We start from the raw sequence: 25,939 nt of genomic DNA, 5'->3' as shown, positions 1-25,939 counted from the left end.
GAATATCAGATATCCCATTTATCAGTCAGTCCATTAAACACCACCCATGCTTCAAAGCCTTGACAATAGCTTCGGCTCTGACAGCCTGGTGGAAATATCTCCAAATCACAAACACCAATCAGGTTCCATCTAACCTCACCCCGCTCTGGAACAACCCTGGCTTTACAAGCAATAAAAAATCACTCAATTTCCATAAATGGGCAGAAAAGGGTATCACACACATTAATCACATCTTTCAGTCTAACAACCTGGTTTCATTTTCCTACTTAGTCCAGGAGTACGGTATCGAGAGCAATCAATTCTTGAATTATTTACAGCTCAAATCAGCCGTTTCATCTAAAATCAACACCAGAACCTTCAATCCTCACCTTCCTTCCGCAGTAGCAGATTTAGTTAATATATCCTCCCCGAAAAAATTACTTTCCAAAATATATAAAATTAGAACTAATTCAAATAAAACCATAACTTTACCAACAATCAAATGGGAAAAAGACCTTTCTATTGCTCCCGATGCCGATTTCTGGACTCAAATCTGTACAAATATTTATTCCATGACTAAAAATGCCAACCTTCAGCTAATACAGTATAAAACTCTTCACAGAACACACTATACTGGGGAAAGGCTGTCTAAAATGGGATCCACATCAGAAACTTGCTCGCACTGCTCACAAAATTGTCCGGACACATATATCCACGCCACATGGCATTGCCCACCCATTAAACGCTTTTGGAAAGATGCCACTGAATCCCTATCTTGCCTCCTGGGCTGCCGCATCCCATTATCCCCATTACTCTGTCTACTGGGTGATTTATCAACTCTCAATCAGGAAATAACAAACAAAAGGACACTCCTTGTAGCTTTAGCCATCGCCAAGAAAACTATCTTCTTGAACTGGAAATCCCGAAACACTGTTCACATATCACACTGGAAAAATCTGCTCACAGAATACATCTCCCTAGAATATTTCTCACCTCCTTACAATACTTCAGAACCACAACACTCCAGATCAGACCTCTTCCAACTCTTACAAATGTGACACGCTGATTCTGATTATTTATTTACCCGCATATTATTATACATATTTATACAAGGTTTTAGTAATACTACGAGTATTTTCATTACTACTATTATTTTTATTATTATTATTAATATCTTAGAAACATTGAGCTGTTGATGGAATGATGTTTTGTATGAGGACGGTAACGCTTTAATGAAGATCATAACACTAAATATACTTAAAATATATAAATATAACTAAATCAGATTTGCCCCCAACATATACCATACGTTTTTAATGCACCGCATGCTGATTTTAATGCACCACACCCCTTCTTTTAATGCACCACCTCAGCTTAGACATATATACAGAGTTATCTCATCGTGAATGGGAGGAGAGAAGGAGGAAAAAAAAAAAAAAATATATATATATATATATATATATAAAAAAAAAAAAAAAAAAAAATACACTGACACAGAAGTTAGAATAGGTGTGGTATGTGTTGGGTATATGCCATTATTACATTATTGTTACTATTGTTACTATTATTATTACTTTTATCTCTATTGATATTACTGTTGCCGCCATCACAGAATATTGTTATCATCACCATCTTTAGTATTTTCATTATTATTATTATTATTTTTATGCATGTTAATATTACTTAAATACTACTACTATTATTCAGATTGTCATGACTGTTTGCTTTCATCGCTGTTATTGTCATTGCTGTTTTTTTTTTTGTAGTTTTTTTTTTGTGTTCACCATATGTTGTATGTTTTGCACTCCTACTAATAAAAAAAAAAAAAAAAAAAAAGAGCACAGCCGAGAGCACAGAGCTATGCTGAAGCTGCAGCCCGGCCCCCTGCTCCACCCAGCTTTAGGTTTAGGTCTATATCTAGATCTTTTATTAAACTGGATAAATTATTACACGTTGTTGCTGTGTCGCAAAGCCAATGATGGATTTCTTCAATGTGGTCAATGAAGCTTGAGAAGCAGAGTTCCAGACGTCAAAATATGACTTTATTAAACAAAGTGACAAAGCCGAGATAACGGTCACCGTATCTGAAGTCTCTGTCCGCCGGGGCATCCATTTTATACCTATCTTTCTTACCGTAATTGGTAGTTCCGGTTTTTAATTGGCTATGCTTGTCCGGTTTGCCACAATTTATTACCAACCCACCTGGTCCATTTTTTAATGGTGGAATTTGGCCAGATCCGCCATTTTTCTATTGGTTGGAGGTGGTCACCTTCCTATTCTTCCTATAGGCAGTCATCTTCCTATTTGTTGGAGGTGGTCACATGAGACACATATCAAAGTTGTTTACTTGTACCTGTCATATCCTGGAAATCACCCAAAGTTCATTGGGTTATTTAAGTTCACTGGTACAATCTAATGAAGACACCAGTACTGTCCACTGATGGCCCCTTAAGACTCACAATCTATATTAAGAGATCCAGTATTGTAACGATCAGCATATTGATCAGTCTATTGATTACTTTTATAACCTTACATAATATTTTAAGTAAGATAATACTTTATTGAGTAAATAACATACAGTATTATATAGTAAAATTGAACAATATATTCATAATTTGATCAAAACAAAGGTTTATTATTGTATGTTCTTTTGGCATTTCATTTATTGTATACATTTTAAATTCGATTATTGAAAGAACAACAGCAGCAGCAGCAGTGTGGTGTAACATTTATTTGAAACACATGTATTTGGTACTTGCTACCTTATATCTTTACTCTTTCATTTCATTATTTTCATGGCTTTGGAAATCTTCCATCTGATGTTTCTCTACGTTGCTTTTTGAATAACTCGGATCGTCAACATCATGTTTCGTTGCAATTGTTTTCTAGGAATTTAACGCTTTCTCTGAATCTTTAAAGTCTCTCCACGAGCGATCGTACAGGTGCGGATATTCGAGGTGCGGACGAGTTCTTTTGTCGTTTTGAACGATCACCCCACACCCGCCCAGAACACCCTTCCACACAACCATTCACACCTCCAGCAACCCCTCTCTCCCCCACATGTACAATTCAAATCAGTGAAGAAGATGTGTGCCAGGTCTTCAGGAAGAACAAAAGAAGGAAAGCACCTGGTCCAGATGGTGTTTCACCAGCCTGCCTAAAAATCTGTGCTGATCAGCTGGCTCCCATCTTCACACAGATCTTCAACAGATAACTGGAGCTGTGTGAAGTCCCCTCATGCTTCAAACGCTCCACCATCATCCCCGTCCCAAAGAAACACAAAATTACTGGACTTAATGACTACAGACCTGTGGCACTAACGTCTGTAGCCATGAAATCATTTGAAAGACTGGTTTTGGCTTATCTGAAGGACATCACTGGACCCTTACTGGACCCCCTGCAGTTTGCCTACAGAGCAAACAGGTCTGTGGATGATGCAGTCAACATGGGACTGCACTTCATCCTGCAGCATCTGGACAGACCAGGGACTTATGTGAGGATCATGTTTGTGGACTTCAGCTCTGCTTTTAACACCATTATCATGGAAACCCTTCAGAATAAACTGTCTCAGCTCTCCATCCCCACCTCTGTCCGTCAGAGGATCAACAGCTTCCTGACAGACAGACAGCAGTTAGTAAAGCTTGGCAAATTCACATCCAGCACTCGAACCATCAGCACTGGAGCTCCTCAGGGCTGCGTACTCTCCCCACTGCTCTTCTCCCTCTACACCAACGACTGCACATCTAAAGACCCCTCTGTCAAGCTCCTGAAGTTCGCAGACGACACCACACTTATCGGCCTCATCCAGGACGGTGACGAGCCTGCTTACAGACAGGAGGTTAAGGAGCTGGCTGTATGGTGCAGTCTCAACAACCTGGAGCTTAACACGCTCAAAACTGTGGAGATGATAGTGGACTTCAGGAGAAACCCCCCTGCTCTCCCCCCACTCACCATCATGAACAGCACCGTGACTGCAGTGGAGTCATTCAGATTCCTGGGCACCACCATCTCTCAGGACCTGAAGTGGGATATTCACATTGACTCCATTGTCAGGAAGGCCCAGCAGAGGTTGTACTTTCTTCGCCAGCTGAGGAAGTTCAACCTGTCACAGGACTTACTGAAACAGTTCTACTCTGCCATCATTGAATCCATCCTCTGCACCTCAATAACTGTTTGGTTCAGCTCAGCTACCAAATCTGACCTCAGAAGACTACGGAGGGTAGTCCGGACTGCTGAGCGAATCATTGCTACAACCCTCCCCACTCTCCAAGAACTGTACTTATCCAGAGTGAGCAAAAGGGCTGGCAAAATCACTCTGGACCCCTCACATCCAGCACACTCCCTCTTTGAACTGTTACCGTCTGGTCGACGCTACAGAGCTCTGAGCACCAGAACGACCAGACACAGGAACAGTTTCTTCCCTCAGTCAATACATCTCATGAACACTCAATAAATAAACGTGGAACACACAACTAATTCATTATCCATTCACCACACTCACTTATTTTATTTTTATCATTTCTAATTTGCACATACTTGAACTGTACATACATAGTCGCCTATATTATATATTGTGTATTTTTTATTTTTTTGCTGCTTTGTACACTGGTTATTGGCTATTTGTTGTTATTTTGTTTTATTACCTGTGTCCTGTCCTGTTGCTGTCTTTCTGTTGCACTGTGGAGCTTCTGTCACTACAACAAATTCCTTGTATGTGTAAATATACTTGGCCAATAAAGCTCATTCTGATTCTGATATATTTGTGGCAGCTCAGCTATTCGACATAGTGTATTTATGTTGAAAGTGACTTGGAGATGTTGTTCTCCTGCCTGACCTTCGTTGAATGAGAAACAAACCGGGAAAAATAAATTGCGGGTTGCGGAGTTCCCGAACCCACCCACTGATTGCGTAATCGTCACGGACCAATGGTAGCTCGAAAGTGTTTAGGAGCCAAAACAAACTCCCCCAGAAAGTTTGCTTTGGTCAGCTGTTTAGAACTGCCAAAATGAACTTCGCTTCGGCCTGATTTTGTTTGAAATTATGTCATATCAGTTAGTTCTTCGATTTCGTTTGAAGTACATCGGGCCTTTAGAGAGGCAGAGTCTCTCAGAAGTAAAGATGGGCAATCTGTGAAAGAGTGCGTAAAAAGATTGTGGAATACTTTAAAAACAACAGTCCTCAACGTCAAAGTGCAAAGGCTTTGCAAATCTCATCATCTACAGTGCACAACATCATCAAAAGATTCAGAGAAACTGGAGAAATCTCTGTGCGTAAGGGACAAGGCCGAAGACTATTGTTGGATGCCCGTGGTCTTCGGGCCCTCAGACGACACTGCATCACTCATCGGCATGATTCTGTCATTGACATTACTAAATGGGCCCAGGAATACTTCCAGAAACCACTGACGGTAAACACAATCCGCAGTGCCATCTGCAGATGCCAACTAAAACTCTATCGTGCAAAAAGGAAGCCATATGTGAACATGGTCCAGAAGTGCCGTCATGTCCTGTGGGCCAAGGCTCATTTAAAATGGACTGTTTCAAAGTAGAAAAGTGTTCTATGGTCAAACGAGTCCAAATTTGACATTCTTGTTGGAAATCACAGACACTGTGTCCTCCAGGCTAAAGAGGAAGAAGACCTTCCAGCGTGTTATCAGCGTTCAGTTCAAAAGCCAGCATCTCTGATGGTATGGGGGTGCATAAGTGCATACGGTATGGGCAGCTTGCATGATTTGGAAGGCACTATGAATGCTGAAAAGTATATAAAGGTTTTAGAGCAACATATGATCCCCTCCAGATGATGTGTATTTCAGCAGGTCAATGCAAAACCACATACTGCAGCTATTACAACAGCATGGCTTCATAGTAGAAGAGTCCGGGTGCTGAATCGGCCTGCCTGCAGTCCAGCTCTTTCAGAGAACATTTGGCGCATCATTTAAACAAAAAAGAAATTGATTGAAAAAGATAGATAGATAGATAGATATAAAACAATCAATCTAGCAAACAAACAAAGCCAAGCTAAATAAACAAACAAATAATAATTAAATGATAAATAAATAATAAAAAATAAATAAATAAATAAATGAAAACTGAACATAATTCATTATTGTGTGTTGAAAGGGGAAGTGCTTTAGTAGTTATGTAAAATGCTTTTGTAAAGTTTCAATAGGTAAGAATCTAGCTAACTAACTAAAATTCAAACAAACAAAGAACTATGAATGAATGAAGGAACACACAAACTCTCCCACACACACACATACACACACACACACACACACACACACTCATGTTGGGTTTCCATGTTTTATGGGGACATCCCATAGGCGTAATGGTTTTTATACTGTACAATCTGTGTGTGCTATTGCCCTACACCAACCCTACACCTAAACTTAGCCCTCACAGGAAACATGCTGCATTTTTAGATTTTCAAAAAACTTTATGCTGTATGATTTATAAGCTTGTTTCCTCATGGGGACCAAAAAATGTCCCCACAAGATTAAGATTTACTGGTATTACTATCCTTGTGGGGACATTTGGTCCCCAGGACGTGATGAATACCAGGTGCACACACACACACACACACACACACACACAAACTCACACACACACACACACACACACACACACACAAACTCACACACACACACACACACACAAACTCACACACACACACACACACACACACACACACACACACACACACTTAACTTTTTGTATAACTTCAGGCTGAAGTGCCGTACAGCTCCTGCAGCGGCTGCACAATCTTTCATAGAGCTCTTATAGAGCTCGTGCTTCCACCTGTTGGCAAAACCTCGAACTGCACGCAGATTCAGAAAGAGACCTGGGTTATGATTTTAATTTACAACAAACTGATACAAATCTGTCAGTTAGGGCCACCACAGGATGAACATGCCTCATATACTAATTCTTAAGTGTAAATTAACTAAACTTTCTAAATAGAAAGTGAGTATATAATATTGCAAATGAATAACATGTAGCCTACATATTGTTGTTGTTTTAATATAAAAGATAAAAGGGAACTCCACTAGACGTATCTGTTTGGGTTATTGCGCTCGCGATTAGTTTTATTATCATAAACGCACGTTGTGTGACGTCACGACTGAGAATAATCCGTCCGCATTCCTCAGGTTAGGTGTCAGTGAAGCCAACAATAGCTGTTTAGTTCCTTGTCGCGGCACGGAAGTCTGTTTGAGTTTCGCATTCATCTTCTGTGTGAACGCTTTGGTTTGTAATGGCGAATGATGAACGATTCCTCTAAAGTGCGTGACTCACACACCTGGACCGAAGATGAAGCGCCACCGGAGACAGGTGAGGTCAACTTCAGCCACCTGTCCTAACATCGCTCGTACCTCTCTTACTCGTTAATGTTTCTTAGTGCTTCACTGAAGGCATGGGAGCTGAGAGCCAACACACTTTGTGTGTCTGATAAAAGATGAAGTTCCTGTAGGAATTAAGGACCAAGAAGGATAGGTCTGCCAGTTGACTTTTATATATAGGCTAGTTTAAACCTGTGGTTGCTTGATAACATTGATTCACTAGACAAAGGAATGACCTCAAGTTTTCTGTTTTGCTTTTGTGACAAGAATGAAAAGATGACAGAAATCAATGTAAGCAAGGCAGTCTTAAGATCATGCAACATTGTGTTGCTTACGAGTCCTGCTCATTGTGGTGTTTCAGAGGAACATATAGAGTTTAATATAGATGAAGATAAAGCAAACTGCACTCGGATTGAGGATCTAGTGTGTTGTAAGGGAAGTAACTCTATATGAAACCAAACCCAGAGAGACTTCCACTAACCTGTGAAAAGGTGAAGATCACACAGATAATGGTTTGATTGACGGCGTGAAGCTGTCAGATAATTCATGGAGAAGCAGTATCTATAGACATAGTATCTGTGTTTAGGTCACGCCGAGTAACACAAAACGTTCTGTCGTCCTCCAATCAAAGCATTTGCTGTGGTTGCAGCACCTGCTTGTGTTGCTGTGGGACGTTTACACCTCTGATTTTTTTTTTTTTCTAAGGGTTGCTTTAAGAAAACTAGCTTTGATAGCTGCAAGGTGGCTATCTAGAATCAGATTGCATCTATGTATGTGAACTACAACAGCTAACCAGAAACAATGTACACCCTCATGACTTCATAACTTTAGTCAGCATGAAGGTATTTCTGGCATTCGCCGGCATGCTCTCAGAATCATAAGAAAGGTTACTTGGCCAGTCTTGGTTTCACAACCAACTTTAAGAGTATGGTCAGGAGAATGAAAGTAGAACTTGGCGGTTAGTCACAGCCTTCCAGAACTTTCCCAAATGTGTTATTTTTTTATTTCAGTTTTCAGTATGGAGCTGCATCTGTGTCATTATTTAGCATTAGAGTAAGAACGCAAGGTCAAAACTGATTGAAATGTAAACGGACGAGTTTGATACTGATCTAAAGGGCATTTCTGTGCCAAAAATAGCTCAAATCCCTTGTCTGTGATCTCTTATCTTACATCATGCATGCTTTTTGTTGTTTTACAATATTCTTTTTTCACTCTTACTGTGTTGAGAACACCTTCTTATCTTCTTGTAAATGAGGTTATTGCTCTGAACTGTATATATTGTGTTGTTGTAGGGGAGCATTGAGCTTTTAGAAACCATCGGAGTTGTAAATGAGAATGGCATTGAAATCCCATCTATGCCACCAGTGGTAAGGCCTAGAGCACATCACCTCAGTGAGACCACTAGTGTAAATGCATCTCGTGTTAACTGAATACATTTTTATATTTATATTGTCAGTGTAATTGTCAGTGGAACAAATAATTGATATATAATTTAGATTATCTAACAACAGATCATTTATTAACACTGTTTTTTTTTCTTCTGGACATCAGTACCCTCCTCTGACCTTCGATTATGTTCTTGTGGCAAAAATCTCAGAGGATGAGAACAACCACATCTTCAAAAAACAGACAGCTTTCATTGAAGCTTTAAAGAAGAAGAAATTAATTGTATATGTGAGTTTTTCCATTTTTGAGTTCTTGGTTTAGGTACTTTTAAATGTAATATGCAATGTCTTGACATAAGAAGGGGATATTTGACTTTTTTGATATGAAAGTGTAAGTAATTGTTGTTTCCCTATGTTGAAAAGTTGTGTAATTGCTGACACAACAATTGAGCATAAAACTGCGGTTGTCTTTTACACAGACATTGTCTTTTGCTCAAACATTGGTCTTGTCTTTGCTTCTGAATGCGTGGAAGTCATTGATACAGTTTGAAGTTCAGTTAGCAAGACTTGGCAGTGCTTATCACAAATATACCACTAGAACTATTAATATTATTAGAAAAATGATCCAAAACGATGTAATGGCACTGATTTATTATATTGTTTGGGGATTGGTACTAATAATTAAGCTCCAGAACTATTGTCAAATACGTGTGCTTTACTCTTTGCATTTGGTGATTTTATTTATTTTTTTTAAGAAATTTGGAGATGAGGATGATAAGGTGTTTTATTGCATCCGAGCACCAGAACATATTTTCGAGACTTACCGGTATCTCTTAAAAGTGTCTGATGCCTGTAACTGGAGTTGTGAGCAGCAGGGTACCATACCTCAGTCAACCAGGTAATACATTTACACCAACACACGCTGAAAAACACTTCCAGGACATCACATAAACAGCTCTCTGACTGTGTTTGAAGACCTCAAGAGGCAAAAAAGATTGAGTTGACATTTTTAACAAATGCAATTTGTGATTTGCAGAACTTTGTAGATTCTGGTTCAGTGTATATCAACTAACTGACAGATTCCTGGCCAACACTTTAAATCATTTAATATGTATTTAAAAAAATGTATTTAGTCACCACTTGTAATACACTTGAGTGTACTAGTGTATGAAAGATGGTTCAAGTGCACTACAAGAATAACTAAATATATATTTTCTAAATACAGAGATAGTATGATAGAAGCTGGTTGCCTTAAAATTTTAAGTTGGCTCAACTTTTTATTTTTTTACGGTGTAGCAACAGCACAGCAATCCCCTATTCTCTGTTTATGTGATGCAGAGAAGAAAGGTGCCATAGTCACGGTTTGCATTGTGTACCCAAATAAAGAAGAAGCTTTGATCTGTGCTGTGGCTCTATTTCAGGATTCGTATTGTTGATTTCATGCTGCATCACACATGCATTGAATCAGAAGGTGAGTAACAGGTTGATTGCTCATTCATTGCATATTACATGACATTACTGTATTATGCTATGCTAGTAACGCCTTGTCTTGCTTTACCTCTCTCTTAGGTGTTTCAGAATATCTGCCAGATCTCATGAAGAAAAATGTTTTTGAGACTCACTTTTGTTTACATGAGGTTTGATTTGATTTGATGTCCTCTCAATGACAGAGTCCACGCTCCAGATTAATTACGTATATGCAAATGTATTTAACTATATCTCAGGGCGATAATTGTACATGTGTCAGTATTTTATACTCAAAGCACTACAGGAAAAGTATCTGGTCACCAGAATTGGGTAAAACATAGTAATGAGCTAAGATGGGAAAGACACATTGCGTTGGTTTCATATGGATTATTTTATCCGAGAATATTTGTCGACTTACGTCATTTAAAAAAACACACTTCAAGCTTTCTTCAGATATATTTCTCATGTCTGTGTCTCAAGTATTTGCTGAGTTTTTGTTCTTTTTTGTGACACATTTCAGAAAGAAGTTCAAGTGAGACACACACACTCTGTTTGCTTTCTTAATTTTACAAAAGCACAATGTTTTGTTGACATTGTGAGTGTATACAAATGGAATGAGACCTTTTACAGTTTTAAGTTATGTATTACTCTTATCTGTACGATCAAAATTGATCGTACAGATAAGCGAATTACATTTTTGCTGTTATCAGGAAAAAAAATGCAAGCAATAGTTCAAGTTGCTGTGTTTATTCCAGCAAAATTACATGTACTTAATATAATAATAAAATAAACCCTAACCCTTACCATATAGTAAGCACATGTAGTTAATTACTCAGTACTTATATGTATAATTACACTGTAACAAATACACCTTAAAATAAAGTGTATTCTCATATTTTATATGTCATTTTTCAGTCAATATTAAATTACTGAAAGAATTATGACTTTCACTTTGCAGTTTATGTTTTAGGTTTCATAACTTGAAAAGTAAAGTAAACATGAAGGGAACTTGAAAGTAAAGTAATTAGTAATCTGATTACTTTTTAAATGCAGTAATGAGTAATGTTATCAAATGGCCATTTTAAAGATGTAATTAGCGATTTCTAGTGGATTACTTTTTTGAGTATCTTACCCAACACTGCTGGTCGCAGTGAATATCTGATCGCAAACATATTTGTATCCTTTTGTTAAAAAAACAAAAACATTAATTTGTGCCCTTTAATTTGTAGAAAAGGGAGCAAAAGGATTTGAAGCAGAGCTGGGCTCGATGGTCTGCTTGTTTCAGAGGGCAACCCATAACTAACGTCAGGTTCTCTGATTATACTCAGCTCTCTTTTTCTTATGACTTACTCCCAATCTGGTGTAAATTGAAAGTATATTTGAAGTTTTCTTGATGAATTTATTGTTTGTGTTTGCAGAAACTACCTCGGCGAGAAGGTGGCTCTGTATTTCCTATGGCTGGGTTGGTACACATTTCTCTTGATTCCTACTTCTGTAATTGGTCTCATAGTGTTTCTGTACGGCGTGGCCTTCTACAACACAAGTCCTCTCATGTGAGTAACTTAATATTAATAAACTTCAGTGTTTGATGTTAAGGGCATCTTTGTTGTCTTTTGTTCAATATGTGAAAAGCTTTTGATTGCCATTTAATATCTTATGTAAATTATGGGTCCTAAGTAAAACCAGCTGGTGTGTGTGTGTGTGTGTGTACGCAGAAAGGAGGTGTGCGAGTCAAACGTAATTATGTGCCCTCTGTGCGATAAGACATGCAGAGTGTGGGAGCTTTCTGACACCTGCCTGTATGCAAAGGTACTGTACTTTTTATTCAGTTTACTGTGCACTGATAAAGTTACATATTTACATATCCACACATATGCAATATACCGTGACGCCCACTTATTAGAAGCACTCAAGGCCCTTTCACATAATTCACATCAGGGCTTTAACACATTGCTACATATTAGCGTGTATTGCTACATAGGGGTGTGCGATATGACGATTTTTGATCGTGGACGATAAAAATGTCTCCACGATCTGCTTTTTAAGAAATATCGTAGTATCGCGCTACCGCGCACATTGTCAAATACAGTTCTGGCGCCGCCGTCTCTATATACTGTACAACACGACATACAGCAGTAGAGTTACTCTGACAGGACACTGCACTTATTCGCTATCGCAAAAGTACATTATTTACACACAAGCCTTGCTGGTTAAATGTTTAATTCGCGCGCTGGTCTGACGTGCGCTTGTTCTGAGCGCATACACCTGAAGCACGCGCACTAAAACGCCTGTCTAACAGCGCCTGATTACTCAACTAAGTTATATTTTGCGCTAATCCTGTCAAAACACACAAGGTTTACATACAGACTGAGTTGGTTATCTCTAAAATGAAAGTAAATAGTTAAGAGAGAAACGGATGCGTGCCTGTACTGTATATTAGATGCGTGCAGCTCTTAAAGGGACAGGACACTAAACATGCTGTCGACTGTCATTAAAGGGATAGTTCACCTAAAATTTAATTTCTGTCATTATTTACTCAGTGGAAAACCAAACAGTTGCTGGTCCACATTGACTTTGATAGTAGGAAAGAAAAATCCTATGGAAGTCACTGAGGACCAGCAACTGTTTGGTTTTCCACCTTCTTCAAAATAGCATTTATGTTCAGCAGAAGAAAGAAACTCATTCCGGTTTAAAACAACTTTTGAGTAAATGATGATATAAAAATACAACATTATGACAGAATTGACAGACAGATGACAGAATATTAATTTGTGGGGAACTATTCATTTAACGTTAACAAAACAACAAAACGCAAAAGAGAAAAATCACTCACTATTCTTGACTGAAAAACTTTAATACAGTTATAATAATCAGTCTATCTAGTGTTTTATTTTTATATTTGTTCATTCAATTTCATTGAATGCTCTGCTAAATACACCTATTGTACCTGGAAATAAAGCACTGTTTGTTTTATTTGTATATTATGTGTATTTGTAATATGTATCTTTGTTCTTATTTTTTAATAAGAAAAATAAAATAATGACAAAGATTTTTTATCTTCGCCCACTTTGGCCTAAATATCTGCCATGCATCTTTGTCTTTCTAGTTTGGCTGTAATGCTCAGACAACTTGTAAAACCAAAATAGTAAAACTAACAAAGAATCGTGATAAAAATCGTGAATCGTGATATTTCTATAAAAAATCGTGATATGATATTTTTCCCATATCGCCCACCCCTATTGCTACATAACATATATGAAATAACTCTGCATATAGCATATATGAAATCACCCCTTAGCAGATCTATACAGGTGGAACTGGGGAGGTGGAGGGTTTCTGAGCACAACTGCTGCATCGAGCACTATCCAATTATTTGAAAATTGAGCAGCAAGCTCGTTGGCTGTTGATGCAACTAAAACCAATGGGCTGCACCGTGTGAACAATGCGTGTAGATTAGCACAAGCTCTGAGACATGTAGAAAATAGTAATGTTTGACAAATGTGTAAATGGCTTTTGTGCTAATGTTTTTAGATTACTTTGCTTTGAAAGATCTATTAGTGTTAGTGGAAGAATGTTTATTCAAAACTTGCAAAAAAAAGTTCCTTGCTAGCTGCATGCATGGGCCCTTTTTAAAATAAAGGTTAGACTATTGTAATATGTGCTGACACTGTGTCTTTTGGGTCACATTTGCAGGTGAGCCTTCTGTTTGATAATGAGGGAACAGTGGCATTCGCCATGTTCATGGCAGTGTGGGGTAAGTTCAACAGCTCTAACCACATTTGAGTTGAAGTGAGTATGTCAGATGTTAATGTCTTCTGTGCAGCTACTGTGTTTCTGGAGTTCTGGAAGCGTCACAGATCATCTTACGTGTGTGCATGGAAGGTCTTTGACTGGTGTGAGGAAGAGGTACGAGCAAGCAACAGTCTCTATAACAACCAACACTAACTACATTTATGCTTTTTAAGTGGGCGATAGCACCTATTAAAGGGTTAGTTCACCCAAAAATGAAAATTCTGTCATTAATTACTCGTTAATTATGTCGTTCCAAACCCGTAAGACCTTCGTTCATCTTCGGAACACAAATTAAGATTTGTAATTTTTTTTTGGTCTGATCCTGCATAGACAGCAATACAACTGAAATGTTCACAAGTCCAGAAACGTAGCAAGGAGATCGGTAAAATAATCCATGTGACATCAGTTCAACCATAATTTTACGAAGCTACGAGAATACTGTTTGTGCACAAAATAAAAAAAAAAGACTTTATTCAACAATTCGTCTCCAGCGCACCCTATAGCACCATTTTGGAGAGTACCCGCTGGACGTAAACAACGTATGCTGTTCTGTGTCACGGCGGATATGCTTCCTACGTTGTTGTGATTTGATCTGAACGAACGTATCCTCGTGCCGCAGCTGACACAGAACAGCATACAATTATTTTACCGATCTCCTTGCCACGTTTCTGGACCTGTGAACATTTCAGTTGCATTGCTGTCTATGGAGGGCCAGAGAGCTCTCAGATTCCATCAAAAAGATCTTAATTTGTGTTCTGTAGGTCTTACAGGTTTCTTTGGAACGACATGCGGGACATAGGTGCTCAAACACATCTATGGAAGTATAAATATATTATAATCATTTCTAAATATAATTTTCAAATGCATGCAAAGAATTAAATGCATCTTGATCTGATGCATAAGGCAAACAACTGAAAGTAATGAAGTTCCCCTTCGAGGGAACTCCTGATGCTCTGTTGATTTGATGATGCAGCGTCTCGTTCTCTTCTCAGGAACTACAAATATTAAGCGTTTAGGGTGGTTTTATAACATGTGATTGTGAATGTGGTTGTATCACGCAGGAGGAGTTGATTCTGGAGATTGTAAATAATGCACACTGCGAACCCAAGATGCAAAAGCACTCTTATCTGCGCTCCACTATAGTACTGGTTTTAGTCACTCTCATGGTAAGAAACGGAAGGCAGTGGAAGCTACTTTACTCTCATGAAAAGATTTAATTAATATATATGCATGGTTTAACTGGCTTTGATGGCTTCTGTGGTGGTGTGTCATCAGTTGCTGATCATCATTGGTTTGACCCATGTCCTGGTTGTGTGTCGAGTGATCGCTACTGTGCTGCTGGCTGAAAACAGTCCTTGGAAGGTCATTACTGAGAATTCGCAAACGGTTGCTGTGATGCTCGGAGCCGTGCTTCACTACATCACCATCACCGTCATGACTCGGGTAAAAGCTCCACAAACCTCCCACTATCTGTCAGAGAACAGATGGTTGTCTTCATTTTGTTTTAATAAAGTCTTGTGTTGGTGTATTTCCTATTGGATCAAGTTTGGACAGAGCCATGATTGTGGAATATTGGAACATTTGTCTCTTTTCATATGATGACAATACTTGTAACCATGTACAATTATTTTATGCAGGTCAATTGTACAGTAGCTATGAAGCTGAGTGAAATAGGTCAGTGGAACAGGGTTTGTGGCTTTAACTATCAAACATTTTGACTGTAAACCATATTTGTTCATCATATACTGCTTTGTTCCTGCTTACAGAGAATAAGCACTCCTATGCTGCCATTGAAAGGAGTTTCACAGTCAAGATGTTCATATTCCAGTTCTTTACAGTGTTCTCCTCTCTCATATACACAGCTTTCTTTCTGGGAAGGTAGCCTGGAAAATTAAAAGTTATATTATATTGTATTATATTTTACAAAACAGAAAATACCTTAATTTCTCTTAATTTATTACAGTTTTACTGGAATAAAATATGTAATCAAAGAGCAAAGTGAACTTTAATTTGTGTTTTAGGATTAATGGTCATCCTGGAGGATATGTGAGGATATCTGGCATATGGAGACTAGAAGAGGTGTGGCTTTTATCATTTTCTCTACAGAGACAAACAAACACATATATATGTTCTGCGTTTCACTTTTTCATGCTATCTTTAATGCAATATTATATCCTTTTCAATTCAGTGTCACCCAAGTGGCTGTCTCACAGATTTGTTCATTCAGATGTCTGTTATCATGGTACTTAAACAGACCTTCAACAATATATTTGAATATTCTGGTCCGTAAGTATCACTTTTTTATTTGCTTTTCATGATTTAACACTGCGGCTGAGAAACAATAACTTATTCAAAACTGAAGCCATATATTGCATAATACTGAAAACTATGTTCCAAATGTGCATCTTTAACTACACATTGTTATATGAACAGCTAGTTAAACTGATTTAAGCCTCACTTAAAAACAGCAATGGGTATAAAACAGTAATGGTTTGGTTTACTGGTTTACTAAACTTAGAGGGTGTTTCTTTTTTCATTGATAACAGCTGTCTTAATAATGTCACTTCTGACTACACTGGTTATACAAAGGAATGCACGTTTACTAGCGCAACCAAGAGAGAAAAAAAAAACTATTAGGGGTCATATGATGCGATTTCAAGATTTCCTTTCTCTTTGGAGTGTTACAAGCTGTTCGTGCATAGATGAGATCCCTAAAGTCTCAAACCCAAAGAGATATTCTTTATAAAAGTTAAGACTCTGCCATGCCCCCCTAAAACGGCTCATTCAAACACACCCCCACATCTACGTCACGATGTGGAAATATTTGCGTAATGCCGCCCAAATGTTCACACAAAGAAAGAAGGAGTGGTTTCAGTAACCGCAGTAGTGTTGATGCAGCCGTGTCAGGGAGACGCTGTGTGTTTCTAGGTGAAAGCAAAAGCACTTTATTTGGCCTTTCCAAAGTAGATGCAATTAGGAATCGTTGATTAAGATTTGTTTACAACACAACACCACAACCCAATTGTTCGAATTTGTGCAACACATTTTATGGACGACAGTTTGTGAACCTAGGAGAGTACAAGGCAGGCTAAGCACAAAGGCTATTTCTAAAAAAAACACCGTGCTTGCGGTGTTCGGCCAATCACAATACACTGTGCCAGTTGGCCAATCAGAGCAGACTGCACTTGTTGGAAGGAGGGGCGGGGCATAGAGGAACTACAATAATGTACAGTTTTTGAAAAATAATGTGTTTTTTGAACATTAAAGCATGTCAACATATTCTGTTACACCAAATGCACAAAATAGTGATCTTTAAAATAGCATCATGTGACCTCTTTAAGGAACTTTTATCAAAATCAAGCAGATTCTCTTTATGAACTTTGTATAATGTTCAGTAAATGTATAACAGATAAAAAAAACCCTCTTTGTACCCTCTTTCTGCAGCTGGTTTAGTCGATGGTTGAAGAGGAAAAAGACCAAGAAGTTTAGGAAAAGGTGTTTCAAATGCTATAAGAAGGAGTTTATGAATGCCAAGGAAGGATCCGAACTCTGTGAGATCTGCAAACTTGAAGAAATCCACAGAAACTACAGCCTGATTAAAACGGATCGCTTCAGCCTCTTCAATGAGTTCTTGGAAATGGGTACAGATCTTGAACATACACTTAAAGATACAATTGTAATTGTTTTGGACTTGGAGGTGGGCTCTTTTGATGTGGGCCAGCAATAACCACCCCTCCAACTAACATAAAGTTGTATGCTAACATCCCCTCAAAGCACCTTAGCAATTGAACTGTAACCACTTGGCAACCACACACAATAGCCTAGCATTGTTGCAGAGATTTGCATGAAATCTTTTATCACAAAGCTTTTGTTTTCTTTGAAACACACACATATCTGATTTTTGCATTGTGCTTTTCTCCCCTCCCCAGTGATCCAGTTCAGTTTTACTACTATCTTTGTAGCTGCATTTCCTTTGGCTCCATTGTTGGCTCTTCTAAACAACATCATTGAGATCCGATTGGATGCCATTAAGATGGTCAGCCTTGAGCGCAGACTAGTACCAACAAAGGCCAATGATATTGGTAAGAGAATATTCTGTGAAAAACAATTCTCGCTCTGATCTCACTGTCAGAGAGTTGTAGTTACTGCTGTTCCTAAAGACCAAAAGGACCATTGATAAGGGTAAAATGAGGTTGTGTTTAGCACATTTATTTTTTTCAAGTGTCCTTCTGTTGCAGCTGAAGTTTATTTTTAATAGGATCCCTCATCATTAGGGACCAGGCATCTATGACGTAATTTTCTGCCATAATTTGTTTTACTGTAAATTTGAATTTTTCCTCCTTCTAGATCGTTTGTCTGATTTTTGTGACAATCAAACCGTATCATCTTCAGATCATGTCGACTACAGCCTCCTTCAGACTGTCAACCCAAATCCGATTTTTATGCAATTCTGATTGAAATCTGATCGTACTTCGATAGTCTGACCAACAATGAACTTCGTGAAATCCGATTTTTGCAAATCTGTTTGAGCTACATTCATATTTGGTGGTTTGGAATCCTATTCAAATCGCATTCCTGAAAATCAGTTTCAGTCAGATCGGATTTAGTGTAGATTTTTCATGTTCTCACACCACGTAAAATGTAAACACGTCAGACGATTTTGTACTGAATGTCTTTGCAGAAACAAGCTTGTGTTGTTGTAAAGTGCAAGTCAAGGGGAACAATACTGCTACTGACAGTATACTGCTTGTATATGCACCTCTTTGAGTTTTGAAACCAGTGGAGACGTCAGCATGGAATAAAGTTGCACATTCCAGCTTAATGCGTTTCTGCCGTTGCCTCATAGGATGAAATAAAATCCAGCGTGACGGCAACATGTTGTCATGTTGTAAGGCTGATGATACATAGGGCAACTTTTTGAGCAATGTTGTCGGGCAACTTTGGGCAATGTTGCTGTCAATGGGCAACAGATGAGACAGAGGGCCCACAAAAGATCTAAAGTATCCAGATAGAAATTTGTTACCCATTATTAATGGGAAAGTGCCCAAGAAACATTGCTGAAAAACATTGTCCTGTGTATCATCAGCCTGAGACATCTGTTTTGCAAACTGCATTGCTCTTCTGTTCAAACGCAGTGGCATTGCCATAGAAACCAACGTATATTCCGTAAGACGAAAGAGCGCTTCTGGACACACAAATCGGATATGAACAGTTGCGATACCTTGTATGGACAGTCAGTCATCTAAATCGGATTCCAATCAGTCATATGCAGAAAATTGGATTTGGGTTGACAGTCTGAATGATGAGGCTTAGGAAACCATATTGATCAGTCAAGCCATTTCCAAATAATGCACAAATTAATTTGTCGAAGAACTCGCCAAAGTGGACATGAGGCTATAGGCATCAACACTTTGAGCAACACGTGATCTGAGTTTAACTGCACCGTTTCAGCACAGTGCCACATAGTGATCAGGATATGTGAAAAATGGTTCTGTTTGCTTATAACTTCTGAACTTCTGAACTGTTTGGCCAGAAATCACAAGACTGGTCTCTTTACATTCAGAGCATTTTGTGGTTGAGCACTCAATTGCTGCTTGCAATTACATTTTAAGGAGGTTTTATCAGTTGGAACAGTTATTTTATGAATCTGTCACAGTATAATGAAACTTGGCAAAGAGAATTGAAAATGAAAGAAGAAGAGAGGATGGAAAATGGTTATGGAAAAGATGTGTGTGTGTGTGCATATATGTATGTATGTGTTTGTGACTCTTTTTATGACTTCAGGTGTTTGGACGGATGTGCTTGAGGTGATTGGTGTGCTTGCAGTCATTGCTAATGGACTGGTCATTGGTATATCCTCTGATTTCATTCCACGACTGGTTTACCAGTACTTCTATGGACCTTGTGCCAGTGGCGGTGCTAATGGCATTCAGTGAGTTGGACCTGATTTTTCACAACTGCGTGATCAGTATATTTGCAGCAGCAAAAGTGTACAAGTGTGTCTTTTAATCTTCTTTGTGTGTTTCTCAGTTGCATGGCTGGATACATAAACAACACTCTGTCCATTGCTAATATAAGTGATGAGAGAGTCAGGGATGATTTCACAGGTGTTCAAATGGTCACTTACAGTGGCATAAATGTGACACACTGCAGGTAATGTTACTAACCCTTCTATCCATCCATCCATCCATCCATGTATCCATCTATGTATCCGTCCGTTTGTCCATCCATCCATTTTTTAACTAATACTTAAATGTTTAAGGGGTTAAGACTATTCAATAGAGAACCAGTAGGGTACAACGGGGCTAAAGGCCCACCTTAAGAAAAAAATGTGCTATTTACTGCGCCTAAAATGTATAATTGCAGAAAAACATTAATGCAGCAACAGATTTTGTGTGAAAATAAATAATTCAAGTTGTTTTTGTTTAAAAATCTCATAAATGTATGAGGTGGCAAGATGGGCCTTATACCCAACACACAGTATTGAAACAAATACTTCACCTAAAATAACGTTTTTTAAAATAATACTTAACTCAAGTTAATACTTGTTCAAAACAATCACTTTAGCAAAGTTTGTACTATAGTCTGCTTATTTTGAAAAATAAAATGATTAATTTTTAAATATGGTTTCATTCTAAACATGGTGATTATCTATAATATGGACACCCAACATAATATATGATATTTACCATCTGAAACCATGTCATGTCAACAAATGGAAAAGTCAGCAATCTATTAATTATCATGTTAATTACTGTGCACCTTTAGCCCCAACAGTGGGGGCATTTTTTACCCCAAATACCATACTTTTTCATATTTTTTCGTTATTTAAAACTGTTGCTTTAATTATATTAAACAAAACTGAAAATCATAAAGAAGACCTTTGTTTCAAAATTCATTCATTTTAGCGATTCTCATTTGCTACTTCAATCTACATTTGAAAAAAACATAAAATATTAGATCAAGTAAGCACAGTATCAACTTTGCGCACGATCGCGTCAAAGATCAGATAAATATACACGTGCATCTTGAAAAGCAAATATTTTGGAAAGTGCCAAGCCATATTTTTGTGCCATCTAGTGATTTAGATGAAAATAATATCAAAGGTGCCTTTTACCCCGGGGCGCCTTTAGCCCCGTTGTACCCTATTATATATAGACATGACTTTAGCATTTGATAATTGGAAACAGCAGGCAAATCCAAAGTTCTGTCATGAAACTCTAGATGGCACAGTTTGATAGGTCAAACACAATCTGATATAATGAAGTCATTATCAGATGGCACAGCTGATTGGTTCTATGGCCACGTATACACTACAGCTAAATTTGGTTGTCAGTTCACCTTTTACTCCTTAATCGCGTTCTGTATACATATAATTCACTAAAATACGGGAGTGACAAGCGCATTCGACAACTGCATTAACTCCCAAAAAATACAGGTAGTGACAACCGCACTTACAGAAATTCTACACAGTGTATATGGAACTGAACTGAACAACTAGTTGTTAATGACATATTTGAACGTGCATCAGAAATGTGCCTTCGTCTGTATGTGAGATGCAAGAAAATAACAGTGAAAGAAGTCTTAACTTAGCACGGGGCTAGCAGCACTCATGAGCCATGCGGTAAAGTGTCAGTGTTGCCAGATCTTCACAGAAAGAAAAACAACGAACAAGGACAAGCACAAAAACACCCAAATTATAACACCAAAAAATATATATATATCTCATATCTGCAACAGACCACTTTACTAACTCCATAAAGTTTTATGAGCTAAGACCAAACAACATGCCTAAAAGCGCTTGTAATTATGAGGGCATGGCAACACTGCAAGACAGCGCTCTCTAAAGCAGCCTCCCGAGCAGAAACAAAACACAGCACGTCTATCAGCGGTAGTTCAGTTAAAATCGACAGAGAAAAAGAGTCTTTAGCCAAAAAATGGCAGATACCAAGCAGCTAAACTTTTATTCACTCCTGCAAGAAGCCAAAATGTTGCTATGGTAACAAATGCGGGAGTGACTCCTGTTCCGTACACACATGGAACAATAATTTACGGCACTCACTCCCGCATTTAAATGCGGTTGTCACTCCTGAAACTTGCAGTGTGTACGTGGCCTATTTGTATCAGCAGAGTAACATTTTCATAGTTCCTAGAAATTTTAGCGGAAGTTCCCGCTTTTTGGCATGTTCACACTGCAGGAACTAGGAACGTATTTAGCTCTAGGAACTCTGTTTGGGGGAACTACAGAAGAGTAGGGTCTAAAACAGTATATGATGATTGGCCAGACACATACAGTACGATACACCAACTACCCAGCATATTTAAAAAGCCTTGTACAAGTATTTACTCCACGAACATGGAAAAGAGTGATAACAACATCCATCTCTTGTCTGCAGCATTGTGTTCTTTTCTCATGATATGTAACACAGTTGTCTTTGGAGATTCAGTCAGATTTAGTCAGTGCTCTTTTAATCGTGTAAATTGATCATTCCATCTCTGTTATCACAAAACCCACGACACACAACAAAAACACACAGTGTCCTCCTCCATTCACCGGTTGTTTGTGAATGCCGTGAATAAAGACGCCACTATCGGCAGCTTCAGAGTTCCTGCTTCCGGTGCGAATACAACCAGGAAAATGGCCCGAGGGGGAAATTGGTTCTCTAGGAACCACCCTGCTGGCTAGTTCTTAGAACTATGCGGGACGAAAGCTTTGTTGGAAACTCAGAAGTGAAGACCAAAAGACTCTTGGGTATCTTCAGCAGAGTTCTTTGTTGAGAATGGGCTGTGTGGCGCTGCAGTCATCAAAAGCCTAACTAAGGCAGTGATACATTGTAATTTATATACATTTACGGGGCAGTGCTTAAACAGAGACAAAGCGCCTGGGTGACGACCTTAAACAAAGCATGCAAATTAAGTATTCGGGTATAGTAACCTGCCCCATTTCACTAGTCCTAATCCAATCATCATAACTATACTCAAAGACTGGCTCATAATTACAAACAAAAGGTGAGAGTTTTAGTAATCTGGTTCATTTGACTTGCAATAAGAGAACAGGAACTGGGAGGAACCTCTGCTACAAACTTTGTTCAACAGAAGCGTTCATCTGATGTCATCATCTTTACAATAAATGCTAAATGCAATGTATTTCACCTTAGTTTTTTCAGGTGATTGTATGTCAGGACATAGAATCAGTGGATCTAAGACAGATCCTTAAATTTGTAATCCCACAGCGCCTAATGAGCTGTCCGCTCAACATTCAAATTCTTGGGTAGTGCTTTGCTGTAGCAGTTGCAGTGCACTCAGAAACCCTCCTCCATCCCCAGCTCCACCTGTATAGATCTGCTACAGGGTATTCATGTATGCTACGGGGGTTATTTCTTATATGTTATATGTGCAGCAGCAGTATTTCTTACATGCTTACAGCAGCATGTTGTGGATGTGTTGGCAGAAGCAAGTCTCATTACTACAGCAGCAGTGTAGCATATCTATTCTGCCAAGACCAAACACATTAACAATGTCATGTACGTTACCATCCCAAACCCTCCAATAGTTGTCATGATAGAACTGTACATAATCAGTTGCGTAAATGGACCAAACTTTGCACATAAAAGCAATGAGAAAATGCTTTTATGTGCTTAAGTGACTAGATGATGTGGATGTTGAAGTATTTTTGAGAATTTCAATTATGATCTGAGAATTATATCAAAAGCGACTGAGAATTTTTTTTATCTGTTTAATTTTATGGTTGTTAGCTAGAATAAGCTATCAATATTCTGGCTTACCCAGTCTTAACAGCACCTCAAAACACAAAATTACATGATTTTTTCCCCTTATTAATTAGTATGTTTTTTGTACATTTTAGCTTCTAGTTCAACTAAAAAAACATAAATACAAAAAATCAAAGCTTTGACTTTGTATGGTTTTCGTTTCAGTTACAGAGACTACAGAAGTCATGAAGACTTTAGTTTAACTAATCAGTTTTGGGTCATTCTGGCAGCACGATTAGTCTTCATCATTCTATTTGAGGTAATCTGACATACACAAGAACATGATTCAAGACAGAATAATACATTAAGATAATGAATAATGAATTCAATTCATTATCTCTCTCTTTGTCCAGCATGTAGTGGTGACATTTAAGTGTGTAGCAAGCTGGTTTGTCCCTGCCTCACCACTGGATGTGAGAAATGAAAGACTGTATGATAAACTCAGGAGGCTTAAGGAAGAATTGAGGTCAGTAGCAAGAGTTACCGGTAATAAAAAAACAGAATAAAACAAACAGAATGTAAATAGAGAGAGAGTGAATATTTCATGAATTGACAAGTTCTTTTAATGAGTGCTTATTCATGTTGTTGTTGTTGTTTTTCAGAGCTCAGAGAGCACAACAGAACACTTTGACCAAACTAAATGAGAACGGTAATGCAAAAACAACATCTAAACAGAAAAAAGCACATAAGTTAAATAGTATGTGAGAAAAATGAGCTAAAACGAGATTATCCTGCATACAATTATTAGGTCTTTTGATTGTTGCTAATTACCTTAGTTTGATAAAAAAAGAAAGAAAAAAGAAAAAGTTTTTACATTTTAAAAGATGGTAATTTTTTTATTGTTTATTGCATCTCACAGTTTGTGGATTAATGACTGCTTGATAAATCAGTTGTCTTTATCATGTATAAATATGTTTACACTACTGTTCATAAGTTTTGGATCTCTGTAAGTTTTTTTTTTTTTTTTAAGACATATATATTGCTCACCAAGGCTGCATTTATTTGATCAAGTGATGTACAATTGCCACTAAAATATAGTAAAATTAAAATAGAAAAATTTGAATTAAAGTTTTTTTTTTTTTTTTTTTTGAACAAGTTTCTTCTATTTTAATACATTTTAAAATGTACTTTATTCCTGTGATGGCAAGCTGGATTTTCAGGATCATTACTCCAGTCTTCAGTGTCAATGTAATAATCTAAAAGTCTTTACAGTCACTTTTGATCAATTTAATGCATCCTTGCTGAATAAAGTATTAATTTCTTTCAAATCAATCAGTCTTATTGACCCCAAGCTTTAAGTAGTTAAATATGGAAATGTGAATATTTTGACAAACTTTGTTAGTTGCACACATTGTATATATATATATATATTTTTTTTAGCAAGTGAACTCATTTGTTGCTTTTTATAAGATGTATATACATTATAAAATAAATATGTATTATTCTCATCATATATCGCCTGAATATAAAATTCAATAATATTGTTTAAGAAAAACAAATAAATAAATGTATGATGTAATGAAAGTTCTGTGGTTTCTGTTCTGTCAGAATGTAATTGAATAAAATCAGTGAAATTGACGTCTTGACCTCTAAGTCAATTTCACCACCTTTTTTACATAAATCGATCAGAAATCAAAGAAAGCAATGGCAATGTTATAGCAATATGCCTTTGACATTTTATAAGCAGTGCAATACTGTATATGAAACATATGAAAGAATACGAAAAGTTATATTTAGAAAAGTGACCAGGGTTGATCAGCCAGTGATTTTGTATAGAGAAAAAAGCAGAATTATACATTTTCTCAATGCAAGTTGTGCCTCTTTTTGCTAGATTTGTAGAATCTCCATAGTGTTAGTTTCTGTTATATTTCTGTTCTATCTCCCAGCATTCACGTGTTGATGTTCATTCTTACATCTATTATAGTCTTTGATGCCATATTTAATACATACAAGATATCACTGTTTTTATGACTACTCCATCATTCCTTAAAACAAACAAACCAACATATTAGATAGATTTTGTGCACCTAAAGATTGCATTTCCATACATGGAAGTTTGAATCCTCTAGTCTAGGGTACAGCTACTCTTAACATGAATCGTTTTACATTTAGCTACATTTAATCAGAGAATCCAAAGTTTAATTCGAAAATACTTCTGCTTAATGTTACACTGTTAGATATGCAAAAGAAATCTCTCCTGTCTCTTGCTC

The 25,939-nt window shown here is 37.6% G+C and overlaps 1 protein-coding gene across 1 annotated transcript; it reads left to right on the top strand.

Annotated features, from left to right (window-relative positions):
* The first annotated feature begins 7,139 nt into the window (after nt 1-7,139).
* On the top strand, nt 7,140-25,306 carry LOC306868586 (anoctamin-9-like). The gene is made up of 24 exons (XM_079414840.1): nt 7,140-7,307; nt 8,608-8,682; nt 8,867-8,989; nt 9,456-9,598; nt 10,122-10,171; nt 10,270-10,337; nt 11,397-11,476; nt 11,586-11,720; nt 11,883-11,976; nt 13,861-13,921; nt 13,991-14,073; nt 15,021-15,125; nt 15,235-15,402; nt 15,597-15,633; nt 15,726-15,837; nt 15,981-16,038; nt 16,148-16,245; nt 17,404-17,600; nt 17,889-18,041; nt 19,744-19,891; nt 19,990-20,112; nt 23,895-23,988; nt 24,083-24,195; nt 24,332-25,306. The coding sequence occupies exons 1-24, from the start codon at nt 7,287-7,289 to the stop codon at nt 24,432-24,434; spliced, it is 2,442 nt and encodes an 813-aa protein (XP_079270966.1). The 5' UTR covers nt 7,140-7,286; the 3' UTR covers nt 24,435-25,306.
* The last annotated feature ends 633 nt before the right edge of the window (nt 25,307-25,939 follow it).

Source organism: Barbus barbus, assembly GCF_936440315.1.
Source record: "Barbus barbus genome assembly, chromosome: 50".
Classification (NCBI taxonomy): domain Eukaryota; kingdom Metazoa; phylum Chordata; class Actinopteri; order Cypriniformes; family Cyprinidae; genus Barbus; species Barbus barbus.
The sequence above is the reverse complement of the archived record's forward strand: the minus strand, read 5'-3'. Positions and strand labels throughout refer to the sequence as shown.

What these genes read in the sequence shown, in the direction of transcription:
- LOC306868586 (XM_079414840.1), top strand. Translation starts at nt 7,287, where the DNA reads ATGAAGCGCCACCGGAGACAG. An exon ending in CAACCCATAACTAACGTCAG is followed by an intron (nt 11,477 to 11,585) that starts GTTCTCTGATTA and finishes TTGTGTTTGCAG; the next exon opens with AAACTACCTCGGCGAGAAGG. An exon ending in TACAACACAAGTCCTCTCAT is followed by an intron (nt 11,721 to 11,882) that starts GTGAGTAACTTA and finishes GTGTGTACGCAG; the next exon opens with AAAGGAGGTGTGCGAGTCAA.